The 18,699-nt window shown below is 40.3% G+C and overlaps 1 protein-coding gene across 1 annotated transcript in view; it reads right to left on the bottom strand.

Annotated features, from left to right (window-relative positions):
- Positions 1-18,699, bottom strand: part of LOC132818151 (lipoxygenase homology domain-containing protein 1-like) — a 216,951-nt gene that overhangs the window by 170,298 nt on the left and 27,954 nt on the right. The window contains exons 7-8 of the mRNA XM_060828922.1: positions 5,025-5,198; positions 1,661-1,807 (exon numbers count right to left, since the gene is read on the bottom strand). Coding sequence (XP_060684905.1) covers positions 1,661-1,807; positions 5,025-5,198 — 321 coding nt within the window. The remainder of the gene's footprint in view (positions 1-1,660; positions 1,808-5,024; positions 5,199-18,699) is intronic.

Below are 18,699 nucleotides of genomic sequence, written 5' to 3' on the forward strand. Positions count from 1 at the left end.
TTATCTTTAGAAATTGATTGTTCTATTATGAAGTGCCTACTAACAGAAAGAGATAGGTATTTTAGATGCCTGATGGTGGACCCCCTTCAAAATATAGCCAATCATTTCAATGGGGCAGTAAAGTTACTGATCCCGTTTTACAGAATGTGACCATCTCAATAACACCAAGAGGTAAAAGCAAAGTTGACTTGAACAGAAGGTAGACATGAGAAATAGCTCAGTCAATGAACATGTAAGTTCTAACATGGAGCTGCCAAACAATTATTCTGCAAGGTATGTGTATGTGACTATCAGCTATGATATGATCAACCTTGGCTGTTCTGCCTTAAATGCTTCTTCTGCTTTGATTGTATTGGTATCACAGTCTAATATCCACTTTCCATCTACATTTATGAATGTAGTTAGCAGTAGGTGAACCAGACCTGACTTGTTGATATAAGAATCTTAAAATAAGAATATAAACTTTTTCAATGGAAGTAATACTAATATTCATTGTCAAGATTCACCTAAGTACAAGTGGCCACTTTTGTAAAGTAGGAAAAGTGACCAAGTTTTAGGAAACATTTTTTATGATACTAAAAATAAACTTATTAGCATCTTCAATTGTATTTATCAGTTTAGAACATAGAACAGTACAGCAGAAGAACAGGATCCTTGGCCCACAATGTTGTCACAAACATGATGCCAAAATAAACTAATCTCTTCTGCATGCATTCCTTGCTTATTCATGTGCCTTCTAAATCCCTTAAACACCCCTATTGTATCTGCCTCTCCCTCTACCCCTGGCAGCCTGTTCCAAGCACCTACCACTCTCTGTGTAAAAAAATTAGCTAAACCAGCTGCTTGTCTGTGGGTTGACGTGAATGTATCCAATCTAAATTAAGCAAAACTATAACTCACATGAATTATTTATTAAGAAACTAATTGATATTGTCATGACCTTTGTGGCCCCATTCTAATTGTCAACATAGAAGGGCTTCTCAACTGTTTGCAAGATGCTCGGGCTCAGTTCATGTTCCTTAATTCTGTGGTATGGTTGGTGGTTTGTTATATTGTATTATTTTAAAATAATTATCACATGTTTGCCAAGCTGAAGGATGGTAATGCTTTAAACATTTACAGATATTTTCCAGAAGTGGATGTGCTGTCAGATTGGCAATTTTATTCGCCAGTTGCTATACAGTTGCCATATCACGTAAAATGAGAGCCAGAAGTTTAATTCCAATACACTACATTCAGGCACCTGTATTAGCTACCTAGGGCAGGGAATAATCACATATTATTATGCATACCTTCAATTAAGGGCATTGTGAGGGAGGTTCTGAAGATGTAGCTAATGATCAACTTCTTTTAATCTTATGTTTTATTAAACAATGATATTTATTTAATATTTAAATAGTATTTAAAATAAAACTTCCAAAATTGTCTCACCAATTTAAAATCAAACCATTAGCTTTGAAAAATAATCCCAATTTATTTTGATTCAAGTAATTAACATACTTAATGCTGATTCACTCAATGTTGTTCAGTTGGACTCTGGAAAACATCAGAAGGATTTGTCTTGCATTGAGGCTTACTGATTGCACACACAGACTCCAACCTAATAATACAGGATAATTGTCTCGTACTAACCAGTGTATTCATTACGTCTCCCAGTGACTGGAGAGAATGTGCGGCTCAGCTGGCAATCAGTATGAAATAGGGATAGCCAACTCTTGCAGGGAATGGTCCAAATCTTGTTCCGAGCAGTATTCATGATGGAAACTTCTTCCACGTACCACGCCTGCTGTTTTTCCAGACCATCATGCTGTGTGACAAGAAATATTTTTACAAACTTGGAATGAATACCATCAATAACCAAAGCCAGCTGAGTGTTAAAAATTGGACAGTGTATGGTGGAATTAGAGCTTCAAAAAAACCATGTCGCAGGGCATAAAAGCATAGATTTCCAGCACTTCCTCTCAATGTTGGTTGTGATAGTTAATGAGTTTTGAGGGGATAAGCCTACATTTTCAGATTTTTAAGTTGCTGGTCCCTTTAGCAACCAGGTTTCTTTAAGATGTGATACAATACCTGGTATTCAGTACATGATCTTGTGATCAGGTTGATAAACAGTAGAAGGACAAAAAAGATCAACATATATTAATTATAGGTATGTGATTCTAGGTTCAAGTGGCTAAGCTTTTAGTTTGGAGAACAAGCTGCTGCTAAAGAGAAATAACCTCTCTAATATCGAGCTCAATTGGAATTTTGTGTGTTGGCCAATAGTTTTTGACCAACTTGATCGCTTGTTAACTGAAGGATTCCATGCATAGTGTTGCTAAGAGACCGAGAATGGGAAGAGAGTTTTAGGTGCAAAACTGCAGAGTTAAAGAATATTAGAGCTTAGGAGAATTCTAACCTCAGTTGGCTATATTTAAGACATGAGAGGCACCTCTGTTGAATGGAGAATTTCAACCAAAGGACAGTTGGAGGAGATTCGAAGGGAAAACCATGCTAGAAAATATGCAAGACTCAAGTAATCGCATCGCTTTTATAAATCTGAAAAATTATACTCAGACAGAATGTTAATCCTTCAGTGTTTGATAAGTGGCTGACTCAAGTTTGTTGGGATGAAAGCTGATTTGGTTCAGAGGATAATGTAATTTAAAGAGTTCAGTTTAGATTATAGATTAGAGACATTGCAAACGGCCTCAGGATCACAGAGTCATACAGCACAGAAATAAACCTTTGATCCAACTCATCTATGCTGACCAGGTTTCCCAAGCTAAACCAGTCCTGTTTGCCTGCATTTAGTCCATATTCCTCTAACCTTAATCAGAATTAATGTACTTATACAAATGTATTTAAATGTTATCATCTCACCTGTCTCTACTACTTCCTCTGGCAGTTCATTCCACATATGATCCACCTTCTGTGAAAAAGTTGCCTCTCAGGTCCCTTTTAAATCTTTCTCCTTAAACCTTTAACATTATGTCCTCTAGTTTTGAACTCCCTTATCCTAAAGTAAATACTCCCCTATTCTTATTGGCTGTGATCTCTGCTGGAAGTGCACATATGTGAACAGAGCAGGACTGAACTCAGAGATGTTTCCTCATTGCACTAACTCATAACCGAGCAATACACTGGAAAATAGTCACTCGGGCAAAGCATTGAAGGTTTTATGAAAACTGTGTACAAGATGATATGTCACCAGTCAGGAAATTAGACCCATATGCAATCTGGGCAGCAACTTGGCAGAGTAATTGACTTTTGTGCCAATCTGTGACGAGGATATGCATTTGCTAAATTCAGCACCTGACCACATTCAGTTTCAATCAGCGGTTTAAGGGGGCAAACTCGACAGACACCTGTGCAATTTAAACTTGTCGCTTTGCTGCAGTGTCCCTTAGCCAGAGCCTGGATAAGGGAGAAGATGACCGTGAGGCATTGTGAGCGGGCAACAGCTTCTCTTGGGGTCACAAATACATCATCTTTGCTCCTCCTGACAAACAAAAACAGAAATTTGGGCTGTCATGAGGCCACTTTTCTGCAGCCCTGAGTATTTGCAATCTTGTTTAAGGATCATGGATAAGGCTTAATAGAACCCAATAGCCTGAGGGATATGATAGAACAGTGGTTATGTTGTCAGATCAGTAATCCACCATTTAATGATTCAGAGACATGAGTTCATAATTCCACCATTGCAACTGGGGATTTTAACTCAATTATTTAAAGAACTCTGGAGTAACAGGTTATCAGTAGTGACCAATCTCCAATCAATTGATCAACAGGAAATAGAGCCTCAAGCACCTCTTCCTGACCATAACGTGTATGTCCTCAGGCAACAGATCTTTCCATGCTCAAACTTGATACAGTAGCCACAATGACCGTAGGATTCAATGGAAGCAAATACAAACAAAAATTACAACTTTCTCTCATTCGTTCATTGGATGTAAGCACAACTGGCCAGGCCAGCATTTATTGTCCATCCTTTAATGCCCAGAGAACTGTTAAAGGTCAGTCACATTGCTGTGGGTCTAGAGGCATGTCTAGGCCAGATTGGGTAAGGACAGCAGTTTGCTTCCCTGAAAGACATAAGTGAACCAGAAGGGTTTTTTCCCTGACAACAGTTTCACGGTCATTATTAAACTCTTAATTCCAGATTTTTTTAAATTAATGAATTCAAATTCCACCGTGGCAAGATTAAAATATAAGTGCCTCGAACATTACTTGGGTCTCTCCATTAGCAGTCCAGCAATAATATCACAAGGCCATCACCTCCCCAATTCTGAAAACTGAAAGGATTCAGAAAAGATTTACAAGGTTGTTACCAGGGCTGAGAAATTTGAGCTATGGGGAGAGATTGAATAGACTGGGGATGTTTTCCCTGCAGCGTTGGAGGCTGAGGGGTGACCTTATAGAGGCTTATAATATCATAAATGGTATGGATAAGGAAAACAGACAAAGTCTTTTCCCTGAGGCAGAGGAGTCCAGAACTAGAGGGTATAGGTTTAGGTGAGAAGGGAAAGACTTAAGTGGCAACTTTTTCACGCAAAGGGCAGTGCATGCATGGAATGAGCTGACAGAGGAAGTGGTGGATGTGGTATAACTGCAACATTTAAAGGCATCTGGAAGGGTACATAAATAGGAAAGGTTTAGAGGGATATGGCTGAAAATGTGTTGCTGGTTAAAGCACAGCAGGTTAGGCAGCATCCAAGGAATAGGAAATTCGATGTTTCGGGCATAAGCCCTTCATCAGGAAATGATGAAGGGCTTATGCCCGAAACGTCGAATTTCCTATTCCTTGGATGCTGCCTAACCTGCTGTGCTTTAACCAGCAACACATTTTCAGCTGTGATCTCCAGCATCTGCAGACCTCATTTTTTACCTTTTAGAGGGATATGAGCCAAGTGCTGGCAATTGTGATTGGATTAGTTAGGATATCTGGTCGGCATGGACGAGTTGGACTGAAAGGTCTGTTTCCATGCTGTTTATCCCTATGATTATAATAACGACTCTATAAAGTTGTTTTACAAAAGTACCTCTAAAGTGATGCTTTGGAGTTTCCCAATTTCTGGTCCATAGACGTTAAACGTGTGAGATGATCCCATTCTGAACTGAAAGGCTACAGGCTTCTGAGATTTAGTTGATACATTCGTCTTGCACAGATGTTTCTTGTTCATTTTTCCTTTTGATCCTTTCATTTGAAGGAAAACCTTGCAAAGATGGAACACAATTATCTATTTTCTCAATTCCCATTAAGATTAAAATTCAAGTATTGTTCTTTCTTCCTCTGTGGACTATTTTCAGAATTAAACAGTATCAAACATCCAATGGTGTGTGGAGGCTTCTTTCCATGTGTGAATAGCCACACGTAGCTTCCTTTCTGAGGGAATCTATTTTCCTCATACTCCCAACCCCTTGCCATTTTCCTCTGGCCTTTATGTGGCCCAATGCTGCTCAGATTGCCAAATTCACTGAGGTTAGAGTCATGGAGTCACAGAGATGTACAGCTTGGAATCAGACCCTATCCACATCGACCAGATATCCCTACCCAATCTAGTTCCACCTGCCAGCACCCGGCCCATATCCCTCCAAATCTTTCCTATATACCCATACAGATGCCTTTAAAATGTTGCAATTGTACCAGCCTCCACCACTTCCTCTGACAGCTCATTCCATACATATGCCACCCTCTGTGTGAAAAAGTTGCCCCTTAGGTCTCTTTTATATCTTTCTCCTCTCACCCTAAACCTATGCCCTCTAGTTCTGAATTCCCCCACCCCAGAGAAAATACTTTGTCTATTTATCCTATCCATGCCCCTCATAACTTTGTAAATCTCTATAAGATTACCCCTCACCCTCTGACGCTACAGGGAAAATAGCCCCAGCCTGTTCAGCATCTTCCTATAGCTCAAATCCTCCAACCCTGGCAACACCCTTGTAAATCTTTTCTGAACACTTTCAAGTTTCACAATATCTTTCCAATACAAAGGAGACCAGAATTGCACGCAATATTTCAACAGTGACCTAACCAATGTCCTGTACAGCCGCGACATGACCTCCCAACTCCTGTACTCAGTACTCTGACCAATAAAAGAAAGCATACCAAACACCTTCTTCACTAACCTATCTCCTTGTGACTCCACTTTCAAGGAATTATGAACCTGCACACCAAGGTTTCTTTGTTCAGCAACACTCCCTAGGACCTTACCATTAAGTGTACAAGTCCTGCTAAGATTTGCTTTTCCAAAATGCAGCACCTAACATTTATCTGAATTAACCTCCATCTGCTAATTCTTGGCCCATTGGCCCACCTGGTCAAGATCCTGTTGTAATCTGAGGTAACCTTCTTCACTGTCCATTACACCTCCAATTTTGGTGTCACCTGCAAATTTACCAACTGTATCTCTTATGCTCACATCCAAATCATTTGTGCAAATGACAAAAAGTAGTGGACCCAGCACCGAATCTTGTGGCACTCCACTGATCACAGACCTCCAGTCTGAAAAACAACCCTCCATCACCACCTTCTGGCTTCTACCTTGGAGCCAGTTCTGTATCCAAATGGCTAGTTCTCCCTGTATTCCATGAGATATAACCTTGCTAATCAGTCTCCCATGGGAAACCTTCTTACTGAAGTCCATATAGATCACATCTACCACTCTGCCCTCATCAATCCTCTTTGCTACTTCTTCAAAAAATTCAGTCAAATTTGTGACACATGATTTCCCACACACAAAGCCATGTTCACTATCCCTAATCAGTCCTTGCCTTTCCAAATACATGTACATCCTGTCCCTCAGGATTCCCTCCAACAACTTGCCCACCACTGACGTCAGGCTTACTGGTCTACAGTTCCCTGGCTTGTCCTTACCACCCTTCTTAAACAGTGGCACCACATTAGCTAACCTTCAGCCATCCGGCACCTCACCTGTGACTATTGATGACACAAATATCTCAGCAAGAGGCCCAGCAATCACTTCTCTAGCTTCCCCCAGGGTCCTGGGGATTTATCCACCATTATGCATTTCAAGACATCCAGCACTTCCTCCGCTGTAATTTGGACATTTTGCAAGGTATCACCATCTATTTCCCTACAGTCTATATCTTCCATATCATTTTCCACAGTAAATATGGATGCAAGATACTCGTTTAGTATCTCCCCCATTTTCAGCGGCTACACACAAAGGCCGCCTTGTTGATTTTTGAGGGGCCCTATTCTCTCCCTAGTTACCCCTTTGTCCTTAATATATTTGTGAAAACCCTTTGGATTCTCCTTAATTCTATTTGCCAAAGCTATCTCATGTCCTCTTTTTGCCCTCCTGATTTCCCTCTTAAGTATACTCCTACTACCTATATACTCTTCTAAGGATTCACTCAATTATCCTGTCTATACCTTTCATATGCTTCCTTCTTTTTCTTAACCAAACCCTCAATTTCTTTTATCATCCAGCATTCCCTATACCCACCAGCCTTTCCTTTCACCCCAACAGGAACATACTTTCTCTGGATTCTCGTTATCTCATTTCTGAAGGCTTCCCATTTTCCAGCCGTCCCTTTACCTGCGAATATCTGCCTCCAATCAGCTTTTGAAAGTTCTTGCCCAATACCGTCAAAATTAGCCTTTCTCCAATTTAGAACTTCAACTTTTAGATCTAGTCTATCCTTTTCCATCACTATTTTAAAGCTAATGGAATTATGGTCACTGGCCCCAAAGTGCTCTCCCACTGACACCTCAGTCACCTGCCCTGCCTTAAGAGTAGGTCAAGTTTTGCACCTTCTCTAGTAGTTACATCCACATACTGAAACAGAAAATGTTCTTGTACACACTTAACAAATTCCTCTCCACCTAAACCCTTAACACTATGGCAGTCCCAGTCTATGTTCCGAAAGTTAAAATCCCCTACCATAACCACCCTATTATTCTTACAGATCGCTGAGATCTCCTTACAAGTTTGTTTCTCAATTTCCCTCTGGTTATTAGGGGGTCTATAATATATTCCCAATAAAGTGATCATCCCTTTCTTATTTCTCAGTTCCACCCAAATAACTTCCCTGGATGTACTTCCAAGAATATCATCCCTCAATACAGCTGTAATGCTATCTCTTATCAAAAACGCCACACCCCCTCCTCTCTTGCCTCCCTTTCAATCCTTCCTGTAGCATTTGTATCCTGGAACATTAAGCTGCCAGTCCTGCCCATCCCTGAGCCATGTTTCTGTCATTGCTATGGTATCCCAGTCCCATGTTCCTAACCATGCCCTGAGTTCATCTGCCTTCCCTGTTAAGCCCTTTCATTGAAATAAATGCAGTTTAATTTGTTAGTCCTACCTTGTCCCTGTCTGCCCTGACTGTTTGACTCACTTCTTTCTCAACAGTCTCAGATTGATCTCTTTCCTCACTATCTCCCTGGGTCCCACCTCCCCCACCAACCACTAGCAAATCTCCCTGCCAGTATATTACTCCCCTTCCAATTCAGGTGCAATCCGTCCTTCTTGTACAGATCACTTCTACCCGAAAATAGATTCCAATGATCCAAAAATGTGAATCCTTCTCCCATACACCAGCTCCTCAGCCATGCAGTCATCTGCGCTATCCTTCTGTTCCTGCCCTCACTACCTCATAGCACCGTGAGTATTCCAGATATTACTAATCTCAAGGACCTTTTTAAATTCCTGCCTAACTCTCTGTAATCACCCTTCAGAATCTCAACCCTTTCCCTTCCTATGTCATTGGTTCCAATGTGGACAATGACCTCTTGCTGGCCCCTCTCCCCCTTGAGAACATTCTGCACCCTCTCTGAGACATTCTTGATCCTGACACCAGGGAAGCAACACACCATTCTGATTTTTCGCTGCTGGCCACAGAAATGTACCTTGGACTAGAGAATCCCCAACACAATTGATCTCTTGGACCCCGACGTACCCCTTGTTGCATTAGAGCCAGTCTCAATACCAGAAACTTGGCTTTCGTGCTATGTTCCCCTGAGAATCCATCACCCCCTACATTTTCCAAAACAGCATACCTATTTGAAATGGGTATAGCCACAGAACACACCTGCACTAGGTGCTTACCTCTCTTACCTTTCCTGGAGTTAACCCACCAATGTGACTGTATCTGAGACTTTTCCCCCTTCTTATAACTGCCATCAATCACATATTGTTGCTGTTGCAAATTCCTCATTGCTTCTAACTGTCTCTGCAACCTATCCATTCGATCTGATAAGATTCTCAACCAACAGCATTTATTGCGGATTATATTGCAGATATAATCCACAATAACCCTGAAACTCTCTTTAAACTCCCACATCTGACAAGCACATATCACTCTACTAAAGGCCATTTCTACTCCTTCACAATCTACAGACCCAGAAAATAACATCGTCTTATTCCTCTACTAAACAGTGCCCCGAACTAGAGGACACAGCTTAAAAATACAGGGTAGACCATTTAGGACAGAGATGAGGAGAAACTTCTTTACCCAGAGAGTGGTGGCTGTGTGGAATGCTCTGCCCCAGAGGGCAAAGGAGGCCCAGTCTCTGGATTCATTTAAGAAAGAGTTGGATAGAGCTCTCAAGGATTGTGGAATCAAGGGTTATGGAGATAAGGCAGGAACAGGATACTGATTAAGGATGATCAGCCATGATCATATCGAATGGTGGTGCAGGCTTGAAGTGCAGAATGGCCTACTCCTGCACCTATTGTCTATTGTCTATTATTAGATTGGGATATCCGTTTTAAATGGGAGATAACGTTTGGCTTTCTTCCACATACCATTCATGTCTTGTAGCACAGGATTTAAAAAGTTTGAGTATTCACAAAGTAAATGGAAAGCCTGGTGAGGAGTTTAATGTGTGTGTATGTTTGATTGGACAGTGAAAACTTCAGATTTACTGAAAATCTGTAGTCTATTATTCACCTTTCACTTCTGGCTCCTTTTCCTGTCCAGTGGCCAAACCTTCAATGGGGAAGGATGCACCTCCTTTTATTCAAAATAAACTCAATCACCAAATAACAAATAAAAATCAAGGGCTAAAGACCAACGGCTAAAAGCCAGGTGAAACAAAGACGACCGTTATCAAAATAGTGTTTGAGCGGGAGATAATACACTCTTGCTTGTGGAATGACACAGTTTTCTTTGCACCAAATCATCTTATAACTAATTAAAATAAGCAACAAATTACACGCACTGCCGTCAAAGGGCTATAAAATGAAGGAAGGGTAGGGAAAGAGGGAGGGGCTAAACTAAAATGGTGCTGGAAGGGGTAATACTGCATCCCAGACCTGTGGTGGCCACTTTTCTCTAAAGCCTTAAGGATGTTGGCAGATAACATGTGCTTGATCTCTAAGAACATCAGGCACAGAGTCAAGCAGTCAGGAACAATGACCACAACACAGCCAAACATATATTTTCCTCTAATCAATCAGTTAGACAATTGGAAGTTATTTGGCCCCTCAACCCCAGCTGCACCATTGAATAAGATCATGGCTGATCTGACATTCCTCATGACGACTTTGTGGAGTCAGGAGGTGATTTGCTCCCTGCAGAATTCCTAGATTCTCACCTGTTCTTGTATTCACAGGATTTATGTGGCTAGTCCAGTTCAACTTCTGCTCAGTGGTAACCCCTAGAATATTGATAATAGAGGATTCAGTGATGGTAATGTAATTGAACAACAATACTTTTTCTCACAGAGGGTGCTGTGTGTATGGGATGAAATGCCAGCAGAAATGGTATAATGACAACATTTAAAGGTATCTGAATGGGTATATGAATAGGAAGGTTCAGAGGGATAGGGGCCAAATGCTGGTAAATGTTACTAGATTAACTTAGGATATCTTGTTGGTATGGATGAGTTGGACTGACGGATCTGTTTTCCCGCCGTACATCTCTATGATTGTATAATGTGATGGTTAGATTCTCCCCTGTTGGAGATGGTTACTGCCTGTCAGTTGTGTCTTGTGACTATTACTTGCCATTTATCATATTGTCCAGGCCTTGCTGCATAAGAACACAGTATCTGAGGAATTGTGAATAAAGGTGAATATTGTGAAATCATTGGCCAACATCTTCACTTTCAGCATTATGATGGACGGAATATAATTAATAAAGCTACTAAAGATGGTTGGGTGAAGGACACTACCTTGAGGAACTCCTGCAGAGATGCCCTGGAGCTGAGATGATTGACTTTTGAAAAACACAACCATTTTTCTTTGTATATAACCCAGCCCTTCTCACCAGTTGAGATGAGCACTGTTAAGTTGTAAGTGTCGATTCCTAATGTTTGTTGCACAGCAAGTCTGTCTCGCTAATACATTTCTAACTCTATATGTTAGTACAGTAATGATTTGTGTGTGTTATAGATTCTATAGGACAGGAATATTTGATTACGTTTCCGTTCAAACAGTCACCTCCTGTCTGAAACTTGATGAATCCTCCTCTAGAGGTTATTCCTCATTGTATTTTCTACTCCATCCATTCAAGATGACCCTGATAAAGCTATGGGATTTAATTATCATATAACCATAGCAACTGTGTTCTCACTCCTGTCACAATTGAGATGGGAGGGGCTATAAAAAGCTGAGTTTACTACCCAAAAATCTCAGTTTCATCTGATTTGAGTTTGCATCCACAGATTTGATCTAAAGAAATCATGTAAACATTAGACTAACAGAAGTTCTGAAGAAGATTTGAACAAGTTTGACTCCATGGCTTCCCCATTTGAATCATAGTGTTTTCTCCTGCTTAAATCTACAATGCTTTGTGGCAGTCGATTTTCATGGCAATATCAAAGGAGTCAAGATCAATTTTTTTACCCTGGAAGTCAAGCCTCAGCAAACCTCAGAAACTCTCAATGGGAGTTCAGAAAAAGATACCATGGAGTCAAATCTGAATAATATTCCTGCTGTCATACCCCAGTAAAACTTGAAGAATTCAAGTGGAAAACGCTGCAAATGCTGAAGAACTCAAATCTAAACATCATCAGTCACACCTCTGGGAAAATCTATAGAAGCAAGATATTGTGAAGTCTGAAGTAGTCATGAACCATGGAAGTCCAAAGGGAACCAGGCACAATAGCAGACAAATTAGCCACAATGACAGTCTAATTGAATTCAGGCCTAATGGGCAGTCAGGTGAAGTCAGGCCCCAAATAAACTCAAGAGACATAAGCTTCCAATGGTGCCCAAGAGAAACAGAACGCTATGAAAGTTCACTACAAACAAGGTTCAATGGGAGTTCAATAGAAACAGGATCCTGTGGAGGATCTACAGGAACGAGGTTCCATGAAAGTTCATTAGGTACAAGGCCTCACTGCTGTCCAGTAGGAACAAGGTCCCATGCAGGTTCGATAGAAACAAGGGCACAGTGGTGTCCAATAGAAACAAGATGCCATGGAGGTTCAATCGAAACAAGATGCCATGAAAGTCCAATAGAGACAAGATCTCACTGGTGCCCAATAGAAACAAGACTTCATGAAAACTCAATAGAATCAGGATTCAACAGAAATTCAATAGAAGCAAGGCACCATTGGTGCCCAATAGGAACAAGATGCCATAAGAGTCCAACAAACTCAATGCCTCACTGGTACCCAATAGAAACAAGGCCCCATGAAAGCTCAATAGAAACAAGGTTCAATGAAAGTTCAGTAGAAACAAGGCCCCACGGAAGCTCAACAGAAGCACGACTCAATGAAAGTCCAGTTGAAATAAAGCCCCCATGCTGTACAAAAGAAAGTAGATCCAATGAAAGTCCAATGGAAACAAAGTCCCACTGGTGTCCAATAGAAATAAGTCCATATGGAATTCTTACAGAAGAAAAGTTTCCTTGGAATTCAGTCAAAGTGAAACCTGAAAGAAACCTCCTAACAGTTAAACCTCAGAGATGTCCTACAGTTCATTGGAATCAGGATGAGGATCTGAAGATGGGAACTTTGGATCATTCCATGACAATTAAATCCAAGGAGAGTATTGCAGGAGAAAAGTCCCACAGTAACTCTCTGGCAATTGAGTATGCAGAAAACTTTGGAGAAGTCATGAGGGTTCAAAATCTAGACAGCTCTGTGGCAATGAATTATTATGAGAGGCCCTTTAGATTTGAACTTAATGAGGATCATATAGCAGCTAGATCTGAAATTAGAGCAGAATCAGCCAAAACTAAAATTGGCATCACAACTGTCAAATCACATTGGAGTCCAGAAGAAGATGTGAAGAATTTAGATCTCAATACTTATGCAGCAGTCAAGCTTCAGCGAAGTGAATTCATGCTCAGCCCAGAAAAGTGTTCTAAAGACCTGAAGAACCTGAATGTGAGCACTCCTGAAGAAGTCAATTCCAATCTCTTTCTTCCTGTAGTAAATTCTCAGTGGGGGCTTGGAAACTGTGACTCTCAGGATGTTAACAGAGAAGGTAGGTTTCTGTGCAATCTGGAAAATAATGAGCCAATCATAGATAGCCCTGAAGTAATTAGATCCTTTTGTTACCCTATGGTAGACCTGTTACCTAGAAGTTTTAGTGAAGATCAGATGACATCAAAGATACAGAGTCCATCTGAGGTTGAGTTCTATGGGAGGTCAACAGACGGTAAACCAGAAGAGGAGTCTGAAGCACACTTTTCTGGAGAGACTTTTCTAGCTGTGAAACCAGAACAATATCTGGAGTATGATATACAAATGTCAAATCTGTACTGCTTTGCAATAGACAGCCCCCCTTGCAGTCTCACATCATTGCCTCCTCAAGAACAGCTGCATCATTTAAACATAGATACTCCAGTGGCAATGAACACCCAAGGGAGACTTGCAAAAACCGAATACCACTGGAGAACTACAGAAACTCTGACTCAGACTGACCCTCTAGCAGTAAAATGTGAAAATAGTCTTTCAAACATTGCTTCTGAAAACAGCCCTGTAACTGTCAGGCCTTTCATGAACACCAAATACCACTTAAGGAAGTCATGCATAGATGTCTCAACAGGTGTCAGATTCCATCACAGTCCAATAGAAATCAGGACTGAAACAGCACTGACAAACCAAGAATATCCTTCAATAGAATTAATGAGAGACACTGAATCAGCAGCAACTGAAACTCAAGAGATTCCCATAGATCTGCAATATCACTCGAGACCAAAGTATGGCAAAGAAAGTTTAAAATTATGTAATTCTTTAACAAATGAATTCCAAGGAAATCTTGTGGATGTTCAATCTATTATGAATTCTTTACCAACAGAAGACTATGAAACTACTCCATCAAGCAAATCCTACAATGGTCCTGCAGAAATCAGACCTCACAACCGTTGTAATATAATGTTGCATGAGGATTGCATTGGAGAAGACTTGGAGATTTCAGATTGGGAAAATCAAATAAAACATCCAATTAGTTTTGTAGGAGTTGATCTGGATGTGAGACTTGATGAGAGTCTGGAAACTTTAACATATCAAAAGATTTCTGAAAATAACCTGCAAGAGCCAAACTTCACTTGTTATATAGATTCTTGGATCCATGGAAATCCTGTACCTGATGTCTCACATGTAATCTCTGAGAATGAGCTGGAATATGTAGAGTTGCACAGTTCTGCAGACATCCAACCCAGTTGCAGTTCTGAAGGCCTCGGGACTGTGATAAATTCTTCACAGCTTGGGACTCGTGGAAGTCCCATGACAGTTAGATCCTGTAACAGGCTGACCACAGTAAAATATGAAGACATTTTCAGTGATGATCTGAATAATTCAAATCTAAACAATCTTGTGCTAATGAGACCATGTGGGAGTCTTGCAGAAATTAAATCTCAGGGAAACATTGTCTCTGATATACCTCAGGGGAATGCTGTGAAAGTCATACCTGAAAGAAGTGCTGTAAATTACCTCAGTGTAAATGGAAATCTTCAGCGGAAACTGTCAGAAGTCAAATGTACAGAGTATTTTGCCAGTACAACCAATTCTGAAGAAAATATAAATATAGCAAAAATACCCTATAACATGCTAGAAGTTAGTCAGCTCCAAAGTCCTGCAGAAGTTAATTCTGAAGGAATTAATGTAGTCAATGATCTAAAAGACTTAGAAAAGTTACATAATGTCATTAAAATGAATGACCATAAAAAAGCAATAAGATGCCATAACATTCCTGTGGAAGTGAATCCTGAAGGAAATCTTTTCAAATGTAGAGCTCTAAGCAGTGGTACAATTATCATACCTGCTGAGAGTTCAGTCAAGATCCAGGACAATGAACAGTCTTCACAAGTTAGGCCCACTGGCAGTCATGTGGCATTCACACCCCAGGGGACAGTTCCAGTCACTGCCATGGAAAATCCTGAAGAGAGCTCAAAGGCAATTATCAATATTTCTGTACAAGTCATTCTCCCACCAGAAGCAACTACTGAAGAACATTTTCTAAAGATCCGACCAAAACAGAATCTTACAGAGGAACTGGAGCTAAATGTGATGAGCAAACCAGCAGGTAGAATTAATGGGAATCCTCAACCAGTCAAACCATGTGTAAACCCTACAAATTTAAGACCAACTGTTAGTTCCCTTGACAATTCTATATTAGAGCCATATGTAAAATGTTCTGAAGAAGCCCAATTAGAGAACACTATAAGGTACCCTATAACAATTGGTCTTTGCAACAGTCCTATAAAGGTTAAACCTCGGCAAAGTGCTATAGCATTAGGTCTTCAAAATAATTCAAGAAAAGGCCAGACATCAAACTTCATAAAACCTGACTCTGGTACCTCATATGGGAGCTTCTTAGACATCACTTCTGAAAGAGATTTCACAATTTTCAGATGTCAGGAATGCACTGAAGATCTTGAAATGCCAAATTTGGCAAATGAAGAGACAGCCATTATCTGTCAGGATGATCTATCAGTACGGCCAAAAGAAGCCATCAGAAAGAAGCATTTACAGACTCCTGAAAAAGTCAATCAGGAAAACTGTCTTACTGAAGTGAGACCAGAAGAGAATCCTGCAGGAACCACATTCTCTTTGTGCCATGAAAAGTTTGCAAGTAAATCAAACCTTGATACTTCTTCCACAGTTGTTTCTCAAGTCAGTGATGCTGCTGTAACAGTCAAAGGCTCTGGAGAAGGACAGCAGTCAAAAGCAAATAACCTTCCTGTAGATGCCCATTGTGGGAATGTTAACATTGCTGCATTCAATGAGAGTGCAGTACAATACCAGAAGAACTTAAATCTCAACAGCTCTGTAGCCAACAGTTGTTCAGGAAACTTTGTGGGAATTAACAGGACTCTTGTACCACTTGGGAAGTCTGGAAAGAATCTGAACATCACTATAAAACTCCATCAAACTCCTAACAAATCTAAGCCTCAAATAACAATCACACCTAAAAGCAATGCTGTGGCAAGAAATGATCAGGCAAGTTCTTTTGAAGCCAATTTGGAAGAGAATCCTGCAAAGGTTAAATCGCTTTTAAATTGTCCACAGCAGGCAAACAACTCAAGCGTATATGGTATGGAAGAAGACAACCAAAATAAACATTGTGTTTTGAGTTCTATGGATGTTACAACTGGAGATGACTCAGAGATACCAAACCTAAATCATTCTGTCGATACTAGTTTCAATCAGGGTCAAACCGACATCAAGCTTAAAGATACACCTGCAGCAAACTCACCTCCAATGTGTCACACAGAGGACAGGAATCAAAAGATTCCTAACACACTCAAGCTGCAAGAGTATCTTGTAACAAAGAAACCTGAAGACAGTGCTGATGCAAGCACATTATCAGGGAGTCTTTCTGAATTCAGTTCTCAGAGTAGCCTGAGTACAGTCACTGTTGAATCAATTTCTAGCGAAAACCAAAGTATATTAATTCTGCCCAATCTTGCAACAGGTAATCAACAAGGGAGTGTTACTTTAGGAACATCAGATAAATTTCATAAGCAAGATTTGAGTCCTAAGGCACTCAAACCTGAAGTTAGTCCTTTAGGTGACACATCACTTCAGAATCCTGGTTTGGCAACTACTGAAAGAAGTCTTGCTGCAGATACACCTCAGTGGGGTTCTGCTGAAGAACTGAAGAAGTTAAATCTGAATGATTTTCTGGCAGCAGCCATTGATCAAGGTAGTGACAATACTATAACAATGGATAAAACTGATGGTGGTTTAAACAATTCAAGTGCGATTAGTTCTATAGATGGGACACCTCAAGGAAGTTCAGAAATGAGAAAAACAGTGCTGAACAGTCCTTTAGCAAGAACATCTCAGGATAGTCTTTTGGAAGTCAGTTCTGAGGAAGGCCATAAAACAATTAGATCTCTTAAGAATTCTGGAATGCAACTTAACAATTCAAACATTCATGGTATAGATGAACGTCAACAAGATGATACTGTCAATGTGCAGAAACCTCAGGGGAATGTGATAGAAGCTATACCTAATGATGGCTCGGATAAATCAGGTTTGAGTAATTCAGAAGAAGTCAGTTTCAGTGAAAATGAGGTGGACATCAATCCTGAACACATTTCTGGAGCAAATACAACACAAAGAAGTGACATAACAATGAGGAACAATGTAAGTCCTCCAAACTTGATCCCTCAACAGGCTTCAACTGAACACAAACCTGAAACTAATCCTAAAGGAGACATACCAATCAACAGTGCTCCTGCACCTACTACTGCAGCCACACCTCAATGGAGTTCAGATAAAGAACTAAAGAAGGATAATGCTCTCTCAATAAAACCAGCAACAATTCCTATAGAAGATATGAGTTTACCAAATATGGACAGCTTTGTAAATATACTGGAGAGACCTAAGGAGAGCATAAATCTAACGAACTCAAACGTTACTGGATTTGAAGCAGGGAAATTTCAGGGCAGTCCTTTCTCAGTGCTTATTACCAAAGAAAACATTTCAACAGTTGGATCCTTTGAGAATGCTGCAAAGCAGCTGAATGGTACAGTAAATAATACACAGGAAGAGGTTTCTGCACTGGAGACACTTCAGACAATTCATATAAACATTGTGGCAGAGACGCCACTTGGGAGTCCCACATTAGATTCTTCTGAAAGAAGTTTTGATTCATTGTGGCATAATGATGGAGACCAGAGAAAACCAAATCAAAACAGCCTCAAAGCAGGCAGTCATCAGCAGAGTAATGTTACAGGAACACAAGAAGGGACTTCTGAAGAAGGTAGGAGAGCATCCATTGTGATTATTTTTATAAATGACAATTCTGACTTGGGTAACAACTTGGAAGAGCTTGATCCTAATAGTTTCTTAGCAAGATATTACAAGAGAAGACTTGCGGAAGTTAATTTTGAAAAGGATCTTGAGATATTTAGATCCCATGGAAATGTTGGACATCAGTCAGCCATTTTATCCATTAATGATGTAGGAGAAGCCGACCAACAGGATTCAGATGAAGCAGAGGGGAACTTGGGCAAAGATATTTCTGAAGATCTATCAAGCACATCAATATTGAATATTCCTGGAGTTATCCACCTGAAAGCAAGTCGTGCAGAAATCGATCTTACACATTTTCTGATAGTAAACATACCTCAGGAGCATTACATAGATAATAATTACAGTGAGAATAATGCAAAATTCATGCCTCAAGCAAGATTCATGGTCGACAAATCTGATGTCAGACACAAAGGTAGTGCACTGTTTGACAGTCCTGCTGCAACTGTTCCTGAACAAGTGCTTGGAGTAGGTACAGCTCAGAGGAGTTCTGATGAAGAACTGAAAAAGTCACATCTGAAGAATCT

This window comes from Hemiscyllium ocellatum, chromosome 1 (assembly GCF_020745735.1).
Source record: "Hemiscyllium ocellatum isolate sHemOce1 chromosome 1, sHemOce1.pat.X.cur, whole genome shotgun sequence".
In the NCBI taxonomy this organism is placed as follows: Eukaryota; Metazoa; Chordata; class Chondrichthyes; order Orectolobiformes; family Hemiscylliidae; genus Hemiscyllium; species Hemiscyllium ocellatum.